Source organism: Gymnoscopelus microlampas (genome assembly GCF_963454915.1).
Source record: "Gymnoscopelus microlampas genome assembly, chromosome: 21".
NCBI classification, from domain to species: domain Eukaryota; kingdom Metazoa; phylum Chordata; class Actinopteri; order Myctophiformes; family Myctophidae; genus Gymnoscopelus; species Gymnoscopelus microlampas.
The window spans coordinates 21,989,638-22,001,961 of NC_139958.1; the positions used below are offsets into that span (position 1 = coordinate 21,989,638).

The 12,324-nt window shown below is 42.1% G+C and overlaps 1 protein-coding gene across 2 annotated transcripts in view; it reads left to right on the forward strand.

Annotated features, from left to right (window-relative positions):
- Window positions 1-3,504: 3,504 nt before the first annotated feature.
- unc5cb (unc-5 netrin receptor Cb) overlaps window positions 3,505-12,324 on the forward strand; it is a 234,724-nt gene continuing 225,904 nt past the window's right edge. For both annotated transcript variants that reach the window (XM_084045990.1, XM_084045991.1), the window contains exon 1: window positions 3,505-4,104. In XM_084045990.1, the coding sequence (XP_083902116.1) occupies window positions 3,969-4,104 (136 nt within the window). In that variant the 5' untranslated portion in view covers window positions 3,505-3,968. The remainder of the gene's footprint in view (window positions 4,105-12,324) is intronic.

The following is a 12,324-nucleotide window of genomic DNA, read 5'->3' on the forward strand; positions in this document are numbered from 1 at the left end:
AGCTGATTGAATGGAGGGGCTGATGTCTGTGCTGAGGACAGTTAATGGGATAACTGACACACATGATGCAAAAATACAACAACAGCATCATTAACACGATAAGACTGTGTATACTGTAGCATAGCATAAGACCAGAAGGTCTAAATCAGCAGACAATATCGCGGCGAACCACTTACGCTAATATCCCCCCACTAGAACATTTTTGATGAGACCATTCCAATAAAGGTTGGTACAGTAAGTGCCTGAGCAGCATGGAGCTGCTGAGAATGTCTGTATATTGCAGGTTAACTATAGTATGTGCTGTCAGATGGGATGGGGATATGCTTTGTTTATCCCTTTCAGACCGAGAACGCATCTGTGCCATGAGCTTGTAGATCTGCTACTTTTTTTAAATCGTGAAGATTTTTGCAAATCTTTGAATATATATATATATTTTTAAAGCAGACATTTTTTACTCAAATGCTTCTGGGGGATTCTACAAATGTCTTCTAAATCCTATTTTTTTTGTTGTTGAAAGAATTGGTGTTGCCATAATCAGTGGTTCTCAAACTTTTTCATGTCAAGGACCCCCCAAAATGATATGTATTTGGCCGCGAACCCCCATCTAAAAATATTTTGTTCCAGAAATAGCAGATCTACAAGCTCATAGCGCAGCAGATCTGCTAAAGCCAATAGCCAAAGAAATCTTAAAATGACACAGATGCGTCCTCGGTCTCAAAGGGTTATACCCCATCCTATGACGGTGTTGCACGCTGAAAATAGCAATATCTGCTCGCTAGCTCATAATGTGTCTCATTGCGACGTGCTGTGAGCTTGTAGATCAGCTATTTTCGTGGGCCGACACCGCCGTACGACAAAGTCTGTAGTCAGGCATTAGAGTGGGACAGAGGGTAATTTACATCCCTGTGGTCAGCCTGATTGCCGCCACAACATAGTGCTCCCCGCTCCTTCCCAGTCTAATTAACAGCTACACCATTAATAACACAAAATGGGAATTCAACATTTTTACTGGCCTTTGATTAAAATCAGGCACAAATATGAGCAGAAGGGAGAGCTCGATTGCTTTCCTTGCACAATAATGAATATTGTACTTTACATAATACAGTATAGTTAACACTTTATGCCTCCACTTTCAGCGCTCATGCAAGATTGGCTTGTGCAATTTGTCTTAAGAGAAGCATGCAGCATAGAGACAGGTGTGCATAGTTTATTGATTATTCTGTGCTTGATACTGTAGTAGAAAGCAATACCTTCCTTAACTTAGACATATTTCCATTACTTATAATTAGTTATTAAATACACAACCACACTTAAGTGTGTGTGTGTGTGTGTGTGTGTGTGTGTGTGTGTGTGTGTGTGTGTGTGTGTGTGTGTGGTGTGTGTGTGTGTGTGTGTGTGTGTGTGTGCGTTTGCGTGTGCGTGTGCGTGTGCATGTGCGTGTGTGTGTGTGTGTGTGTAGGGGGGGTGGGTCATCATTCTGCATATATGTGTCCTGGGTATTGAAGAGACACAAGCCAAAGTCTATCTCTGCCATCCCACAAGAGTTTAAGCTAAAAAAGGCAATTTCGTGCATCTCGTAACTCAAATTGAAATGCCAAGGAAATGACAGCTGCCCATCGAAATCATTGCACATTCACCTAAAATGGAGGGAAGGTGATGAGAAAGCAATGCTTTTTAAATTATATTTATATTTTAAAGGAGCATGCCTGAATGCTGTCAGCTCATATTTCACATTAATCAGAGAAAGCCAGTAGTGTTGGCAAGACATCTGTCATGCATATATAATTTATCATGAGCAGTCTATTCAGGAAATAGGGGGAAAATCCTTTGCTTTAGATGCCTCTTGTATACAAATTCAAAATGTCTGTGTACCCTTAGATCTGTGAGGCCTTATTTCCCTGTGATCATGCTTGATACATGCCTGCTTCACTAACGTAATCTAATTAATATGTACATGTTTAATTAGGCTAGGGAAATTGTGCCTGATAGTGCAGGGGGTAAATAAGAAATGACCTGTTTAAACCAATATTATAATACTACAAATTCCACAGTGCATATTAGTTTACTTGTAGGTAAATTACTTCGGAGACCACAGTAAAAGCATTGGGTGAATACTAAACAGATGGTGTGGGTCAGATGTGGTTTCTTTTGTTGTTGCAAACAGGAGTCTAAGCATCTACACAGATTTCTTATCAGTGTGGTCTTGTTGACCAATATCAGCAACACCTGCAGTGCCTTAAAAAGTTTTTATATTTATTTATCCCTTTTGGGCAACAGACTAACATCACTTGACGCTTTAGGGCTAGGCATCATCGACTTTAATGGTCCTCATGTAGTATGGACCCAAGGCTTCCATCAATCATTGTGGTCGATAAAACCAGTGGTTCTCAAAGTGAGGTCCGGGGACCCCCAGGGGTCCTTGTGGGGGTTCCAGGGGGGTCCCCATGCTAAATTAGTTAGTATAGCATAAACATCGGTTTAACTACTTTAATCCCATTATAAAATAGCAGATCTACAAGCTCACAATGCATCACGATGCAACGTTTTGTGAGCTTGTAGATCAGCTTTTTTCGGGGGGGGGGGGTTATCTTGAAAATGTGTGAACATTTTTGTATAAATTCGAATATTTTTAATAACACAAATTGTATCTAGGGGTTCCTGGCACAACATATTTTCAGACGGGGGTCCGATCGTCCGTGGCCAAATAATTTACATAGCTCAATCTTTTTAGGGGTCCTGACCTTGACATGGAAATGTTTGTGAACCACTGCGATAAACAAAATCCATTCCATTCCATGTCGTGCATTCGTGCCGGGTTTTGGATGAGGAGTCTTTGGATTGGTTGGAGCAGCATGGTAGCCCACAGAGAGCGAGCCTTCTCCGTTTCAATCAGCGTTGCCATGTCCGCCTGTTATAAGCGACTTTGGGCTTTTTCCCCCCTGTAAAGTTGCTTGTAAATATTGGTAGTTGCGGGTTGTGTTTTTTTGGGCATGTTCCTAAAGTGTAGTTGCTTATTTTGTGTTTGTTTCCTAATGTTGTTTAAACCAGTGGTTCTCAAACATTTTCAAGTCAAATTATATATTTTTTTATGTGGAACACCAGCTGAACATATTTTATGGTTGGGAGTCGGGACTCGGGACCCACCATACAAAATGTGTGTTGTTAATAATATGTTTCAAAAACATTTTTTGAAAATAGCATATCTACAAGCTCATAATGCACGTTGTGAGCTTGTAGATCCGCTATCTTCAAATGGCCAAAGTAGGCCTATATGTATAGCACAGCCACAGCCTCAGCCTGATGACCTGAAAGTCTAATATCTCCCCTGGAAATGTTCTTTTCCGCGCGGGAGACCCGGGTGCGAACCCCGGGCGTTGTTATGTTTAAATGGCTTATTTTCATAGACCCGCTTGCTTATTTCTCTCGCACAACCTGGCAACGCCGGTTTCAATTCCTCCAGTGGAGCCGGACGGAGCTCAAACGCGGTGCATGCGGAGGGTTCACACATGAGTGAGACGCGCGACAGACAGAGAGAGCCACTGAAACAGAGGAGTTTTGTGATTATTATAATTCAAATAAAGAATCCGAGGCATGAACTCGTCAACGAGACACCGGGTCCACACAGTCTAGACAAACCAACTAAACATTAAAAAGGAGAAGGAAAGAAACGCGGGGCTTTCATTTCAATGTGATGATAATCCTTGTTACAGTTGATGGAGACCAAAATGCGCACGCCTCTTAATACATGATAAAAACTGACACGTTTGATTTGTTTTATCCTACAAAAAATACTGGATTTCTTCCACCCCCCACCTTCTTCACAGAGGGGTTTTGCGCTTCAAATATTTCGTGCGCACCTATAAGGACCGATAGACGTCTATTTTTGAACGAATTGTTTTTTTTTGTTTGTGTTCTTTTAAAGACTTTGGACTTGGGCTCACAGTCACCGCGGAGTTTGACTCCTCATCATGGGCTTTAGTGTCCGAACTGCGAGAGAGAGAAGAAGAACGGCGACACTTGTTTCACATGAGATGCTGTCCCTGTCCTCCTGGCTCTTGCTCTTCCTCCTCCTCGTGGATATGGGAATCGGAACCGCTGAAGAAGGTAAATGTAACGGCTCTTTATCTGATGAAAGTTCCCCCCCCCGGTACCGTACAGGGACAAATGTGTCCGTGGCGAGACTTGTCCTTGTCCGTGGCTAAGTCTAGCTTTAGTTTTTTTACAACCATTATAATGTTCTTATTTTAATCATAAGACCCCAATTACTGAATGTCAACTCAAGTCTCCAGGTTTTCTTCAGAATATGAATAATTAAGGACATAAGGAGTCCACTGCTAGGACAGTGGTTCTCATACGTTTTATTTTCAAGGACCCCCATAGCTCTGAGAGTGTAATAATCTAACCTAAAATAAATGTAAATGTTACATTTGTACACTCTCAGAGTTACAGACCTGTAATGGTCATTTAGGGATAGCTCTATATGTGCTGGTCTACTCATTTTGTTTGTCCATCCATGGCAAAATAGAATTCTGCTCGCATTAAAAGTTGTGTAGCACATATTCATAAAATGATTACACATTTGTTGCTGTTGTATATATATATATATATATATATATATATATATATATATATATATATATATATATATATATATATATATATACACATATATACACATATATATATGTATATATATATATATATATATATATATATATATACATGATTTCATTCATTCATTTATTTATTTATTTAGGCATAGTAAAATAAAAAGGACCACACCACACCACACCACACCACATCATCATCTCTGTCTATCCTGAGAAAAGTGCTGGGGCGCATAGCAGCATGCAGTATAGGATGGTAGCCTACAGTCTAATTTCATCTTGTTAGCCATAGAACAGCACTATAGGGAATGTCATCATCATCACACAGGCCTATTTATGCCATATGCCTGAATTCTTTTTGAAATGTTCAGCAAACTAATGTGGAAAATGTTTTTGAAACCGCACTATTCGTTGATTCCAAAATGTGGTTGGCACTTGCAGCCTATTAGACTAATTAGAGTGAGCAATTATTAAAATTCCACTTTGAAAATGGCCTTCCAATATCTCAATGACACTGTTACTGTTTTGCGTGGTTTGCTTATACTTGAACTTGCTTATAGTTTGGGGACACCAGCACAGAAAGCACACCACACATTATAACTTGTCTTGTTCTCCAATGTTGGTAGTAGACTGCGTAGTTTCCCTCCTTCTCAGTAGTGCAGGTAGGCCTATTTGCAGCTTGCAGGCTATATGAATGATATTGGATAAATTGAGATTGATATTGGATTTCTAGGGACCAGTATTGATGTAAGATCGTAATCCTTATCAGGCAGCATATTACCTGCTCTATCCAGTCGTGTCCTTCACAGCAGAGTTGTCCATTGAACAATGTTTTCTGGGAGACATAACCTAGCTGTCAGTTACGAAATGCATTCAGACAATGCTGGAACACCTGAAGCCATTTACTAAATCCACTCTCTTCTGAGTTGAATTGCCTGTCAAACAAAGAGTTTAGAAAAACCTCATGCACGGCTACAGATGTGTGTGTGTGTGTGTGCGTGTGTGTGTGTGTGTGTGTGTGTGTGTGTGTGTGTGTGTGTGTGTGTGTGTGTGTGTGTGTGTGTGTGCGTGTGCTCACGGGCACTTGTGTGTGCATATGTATGTGTCCTGTGTTTATGGACAGTAAGGTAGTAAGGTAGGTGGTTTCTTTACTCTTCCGTGGGAGTTAAATTTAGATAAATCCTAACCTAAACAATCCATGTCCAAAAATATGTCAGTGGAGGTGTTGAGGTAACATGGAATCATTTTCTCTCACAGAAATGTAAGAGAAATGTTGTTGTTTTTTGATAAAGAGATACTCAGCTGAAAGGAATAATGTTTTGTGATCCTAACCGATGGCTTAGAAGTCACGGCTTTGCCCTTCATGCTCTGGCATCAGGGCACTTTAAGCCTGAAATCGTAGACCTAGTACCATTAGTTAAGATGATCCATGCAGGGAAAGGGGTCTCTGTCAGCAACCCAATCCAGTCTGCCCTAGCCCTTCATCACACTCCTACATAGTTAATGAGCAACGAGTACAGGAGAAAGCGGAAGACAAAAAAACAGCACAGCTCTGGTTTCTGAAGGGCAGGGGGAGATGACATAATACCATTCCAGAACCCCAGAGAGGCCTCTGTCATTGACTGGATGGGAACATCAACAAGGTCCTTTCTTGTCCATTAAGAAGTCGATACACCGAGAGAACATTGTTTGAGACTAATTAATGGGCCGGCCATTTTTGGGTACTGATGAGCACTGCACATTTCCTAATCGCTGGAGAGTCACTTCTTCAGTGTAAAACTACTGGTGATTATAGTGGCTCACTTACCCAGTGGTGCCTCAAGAGTGTGGGTGTGTGAAGACACTGTTGTATTTGATCTCACTCACAGTATTGTTTCTGAGTGAAACCTAGAATTTCTGCTAACAATGTGGTATGTGAAATTATATTTGTTAAAAGCTGATCCTTAAATGTATAGTTCAGTTCACCTCTGTGCATTTTTAGACTGTTACTGGTTAGCCCCTGTTTGAAAGCCTCTATGCTTGACACAGTAATCCACCTAGCCTGATCCTAGTGGAGAGACACGGACGCACGCACGCACACACGCACGTACGCACGCACGCACAGAGAGCATGCACGCACGCACACACACACACGCACACGCACGCAGGCACACACGCACGCACGCAATCACAGAGAGAGGAGGGGGGTTTCTCTCTGTAGAATGAAGAATCTAGGTTTGCGGTTGAAAGGATTTCAACTTGCTGTAGTCCCAGTGTGCCAGCAATGAACAGAGGTGAAAGAGAATAGCTTAAAACTAAAATATACAGTATATACAGTATACTAAGAGAGAGAGCTTTATTATAGGACAGTAGTGGGACAGGAAACTGTGAATGAGGGGGCTGCAACGTGGGTCTTCCCTGAACTAGGGATGTTGTGATTATGTGGTTGATGCACTCCCCAGTCAGCTACCGGCACGCCCCAGAAAAGTGCTCTTTAACCTGCCAAACTTTTAACAAAGGAGAGGTTTAGGCTGCAAACCACCAAGCACATACCTCAGACTGCTGTGACAGTAACATGAGCAGTAACTCATGACATAGGAACAGATGTCCATCTTGTATTCCAGCACAGTGGCAGAAATGTCAAGCATACGCAGTGTTGATTTGAATGTTCATACATTATATTTTATAATAAAAATTGGCAATGAGTTCTGTAATGGAAATTCTATGTAAAAATTCTATCTCAGGCCATTAACTAAGCCACCATTATGTGAATGAAAGTAATTTGTGATTTAAATGTATGGGTAAGGCTATGATCTCTGTCAATGTTCACTTAGTATAATGTAGAGTTGTTGACAGTAGGGAGGAGACTGCAGCTTAAATTATTGTTTACCCTCCATACAACCGACATCTATTCTGCATAGAAGCGGATAGAAAAGGGATGAACTTCAGTGTTAGGAAGATGATCCTAATGTGTTATTTGACCAAAGGAAGTACACGTTAAAGTATTTACTTACATCTAACAGGCTACACTATACCTCACCATGGTCAACCGGTAAATGCTATTTACTGGTTAGTTAATACATTATGCAAGGACAGTTCTGCACACAGCACTGGTCTCCCAGGAATTAGTTCTCTCTTTCCACAATGTAACTGCTATTTTTTATACACACAAGTGCCAGGGTGTACAGACTTTCAGATCAATGTATAAGTGTGTTTTAAGAAATGTAGGTAAGTGAGAATGTTATTGCTATCATTATTACTCTAACGGTTTTCCCCATAGCCTGACAACTGGCTCCTTGGGGGGCTGCTAAAGTTACAGCCACTGCGGTCAATCCACAAACAGTGCTGGTACGCACAATGAGCACATTGTGTCTGAGGAGGAATGCTCGTGAATTACCTCGTACGAAATGCCTTTGCCTTTGGCCATGGGGTGACAACATGACACATTTACATTAAAGGCCACATTTAATTGAAGGAAATCTTAGATTTTGTTACATAGAGACTGTTTCACAAGTCTGCTGTTGCTAGGAGACCTATGAACCATGAAAACCTTTGACAACATCCTGTTTACACCACTAGGAAAAAAAGAAACATGAACACCACCAGCAACCCCCCCCCCCCATAATAATAATAACCCTAATAATAATAATAATAATAATAATAATATTGTGGATATCTTTTGCAGGCTAGCTAGTTATCTAACTTACAGCCCATTTTTCTATTAGTTTATTTTTCTAATAGTGTCATTTCCCAGGCATCAGTTACAAACAGGAAGTTCATACAGTACGTTTCCAAGGAGCATTCAGGACAGCGATGTTATTGTTTACAAGCTGATATAGCTTGTAAACAATAAGTATATAATATGCTATATACCCACTCATTGTACAGTAAAATCCTCAGTGTTAACTTATTCATTTGTAACTCTCACTGTAGAAATGTAATTTGTACACAGAGTTCAATTGACACTGAGGATTTTACTGTGGTGTCAAGGGCAAAGTGAACATTATATCTGTCATAAGTCACAGTATGGCTAGAGTGGTGACAGAGGTGCGTGTTTGCAAGCTCAACCCCAGGCATGCGTGTGCTAGTGTGTGATAATTACTGTGAAAAGTGGCTGCTGAGTTTGCCTCCCCACTCCAGTTGACGTCACACTCTATTTTTATGAGAGCGGAAAAAGGTATGTGGGACTATTTATTGGTCTAAGAGAAATTCGGTACTCATCCGGTATAGATCTCGATATCTCCTGCTGTGCGGATTAGAACAAATATTGCGTATTGTTGCTGGGGTGGGTGGCAATAATGACTTCAGCTTCCTGTGTGTGTGTGTGTGTGTGTGTGTGTGTGTGTGCGTGTGCGTGTGCGTGTGCGTGTGCGTGTGCGTGTGCGTGTGCGTGTGCGTGTGCGTGTGAGTGTGAGTGTGTGTGCGCGCCACCACCTACTTCCCTGGGAGGCAGAAGAAAGGAGAGGCATAGATAGGTGAAACATATGAGGATGAGCTGGAGAACGGGGTGATTGTAAGGACAGAGGGGGAAAAAAACAACAGCACAGAAGAGAGAGAGACAGACAGGAGAGATATATTGCCGATTATTTTATTCTTTTTTTTTTTTTACGACATTAGTATCTATCGCTATGCAGCCGATGTGTTCCGATTTTGTATCACTTTCAACCTGGCATCCACATTTTGGTCATAGGTTCACATTTTCAAAAGATTTTCTATTTCTATTTCAATTAGAATCTCCGATTGAAATTGATTTAGCACTTTTTGACAAAATATTGGTCAAAACATTGGTAATCTGTGGACTATCACTCGCCAAAACTGGGATCGGCATCGCACCCCAAAAATCTGGCATCGGTCGGGACTCTAGAGGAAACGGGGGAGAAGTCAAGAGAGAGAGATGAGTGAGAGAAAGATATAAAGAGAGGACAGGGACAGACAAGAGAGGAGAGGAGAGTGTGTCATTAATCACCCCGTGTGACACACTCGACTACAGGGGGAGCTTCACAGTGCAACATTCACTTCTATTAGCAGTCCATTAGCAGAGCCCGGCACAAGTAGCAGCACTTGACAAGCAGGCCTGTGCCAGAAAGACTGACCCTCTGTGTCTCTGCAGAATGGATATTCCTCTTCAGTACCACCCAGGGAGACAAATATGCTCATTCCCTTGTGAATAGTTGTAGTGTGTGTGTGTGTGTGTGTGTGTGTGTGTGTGTGTGTGTGTGCGTGTGCGTGTGCGTGTGCGTGCGTGCATGCGTGCGTAGGTGTACAGTATTTAATTTGCTAAGAGTTCTGTTAGGGTGTAGTAGTCAGGAGGAGAGGCAAATTGCGCCATTAGAGGACAGTATTTTACATAGAATACAAAGACACACTGTAGCAAATTTTCCTTCTTTTTAAATTATAGGCAGCCTCTGAAAATTACTGTTCCACACAGCCCTTGAAAATGATTACATAATAATGTTCTCTGCTCACGATCCACACCACCGGATGGGAAAGGAAATAATGATGGTAAAGAGATGATGGTGTCATGGCGATGACCCGAGGTCCTACGGTACCTGCCATTTCTCCGCAGTGACTGAGAATGGCTCTTCAAAGTTGAGCTGCCTAGCACATTAGTTATAATTTAAAGGGTAGGCGGACCCTTACCAGCCAAGAGCCCTGTGATTACAGGACCCGGGCCAACGGGAAAAGGGGGGGCGTGGACCACTGTCCCTGCTCTTGATCTACGGTTCAATTATGATCGGAGATCAGAGCAAAGAGTCAGAGTCAAAAGGTAGCAAGACACTGCCAAAGGCAGACTATAGAGAGGCAGAGAGGGAGAAGTGATTATGTTGAGTTTTAAGTGGCCCTTCTCATGCCATTATAAGCAGTTGGGCTGACAGTAGATCATGAATGAGTGTAAGTACACACTCTACTCCTGCCCTTTAATTTTGTGTCCTCCTGGCACCATGGCCCCCCCATGGCACTGAACCACTAATGTCCTCCGACATTTCTGTGGCCATAACCACTTTCAGTAAGCCCTATATACTTCATTGTACAACATATAGCTAAAATAGCCAATCTACAAGCTCACAGGGCATAGTGGGAAAAACTATTACAAATATAAAAAATGTGTTTTATTAATAATAATTACATTTTGAAACCTTTTCCAAAATTGCCCATAATTGCCCAAACTAGTAGGGAAGCCAGGGTTAACGGAGGATCAGCCAAACGATATGCCCATACAGGCAGCTAAGTAACACAGGCGTCTCTCGTTTCACTGCATTGTTTCAACAAACATATGGAAATACACTGAACCTCGATTGTGCTCTCTGTGTTTTTGAGAAATGCGTGTGAATGCTTTAGAACCCACACTGACGTTTAAGTGATTCAAGCACTGACATACTGACAACACCACTGACTGACTCCTATCTCCTTGTCCTGATACCTCGTGGGTTATTTCAGACTCTTCGCTGGACTAGTGTAGCATCTGTGGACACAGTAAAGCCCCACTTTCTATACACTACTCCACCTTGCCTAGCAAAGAGGATTAGGATACCAAACAGACAGGATCTGAGATGCTACTGGAATACAGGCACTCTGGATGCCTGTATGCAGACGCTATACAAAGCCTAAAGTGCTGATGAGCTTTAAAAGCCATAGTCAGTGGGAAAGCTGTTATTTCCCTCGTGTCCTTTAACGGTGTTCCCTGCAGCCTTGAATTGCTCCCCAGCCAGACAGGGAGCAGGCTAGGTAGTAGACTACTATACCACACAGCAGCACAGACACCACTGGTACACAAAGATAAGAGAAGCTCCCACAGCAACACTATGCATCGCTCTGCACATTAATGGGCTATATTCACAAAGTGGCCATTTTGCATCTATCTTCAACGGTAGGGTTTCCCTCCCCCCTAGTATGACAGCTACAGGAGTGTGTCACAGACAGATGCCTACCCCAGCTTACTAAAGGGTGGTGGTGGTGACGGTTCATTTAAAGATTATCTCTGTAAATAGCTTATCGATTGTCAGATTCTTTTGATTTGCTTACAAAGCTGTTGTAATTCATGTTTATCTTACATAAATGACTACAGTATTCCATTATGTTTGTACTTTTTTTAGTAGCATCCTTCATAAGCCCAACTGAGTGATGGGATATCAAATCTACCAGTCGGTAGTCAGTCTAATAAACATGTTCAGTGTCGATGATAAAGGCCCGGCTTACCGCAGAAGCAGTAATGGGGGAGATGCTATCAATGTTGACATATACACACACCTGAGTCACACAGAGAGCACGTAGGTGGCATTACAGTCACCTGTATTCTTCCACAGCTGCTATCTCTGCCTCTTTGCCGACGCTGATTGACAAAGCTAAACCCTTAATCCTGGCTTTGCCCTGTCTTGTGCTCAGAGCTAAAGCTAAACTCTCAGACACTGGTAGTGGAATGGGACTCAATCAGATACATAAAACCCATCCATAGAATAGAAGCAGTGTTCATCAGCGCCAAGTCATTTGCCAAGGTGACAGGTATTTTGCTGCGCATGGAGAGATGGATCACATCCATGGTCCCATTTTATATACTATACCTTTAGACCAAAAACATTGCCTCATTTCCTTGCTGTTGTTGAATACCTCATTCCTCCGCATTGTGGAGTGGGGGGGACATTTTCCAGACGTTGCTGTAGTGTCTGGCGTTGGAAGGGTTGTGGTCTATGTATGTCAGCAGAACGGAGGGAGAGGGTGAGGAGGGAGGGAGACGTGGGAC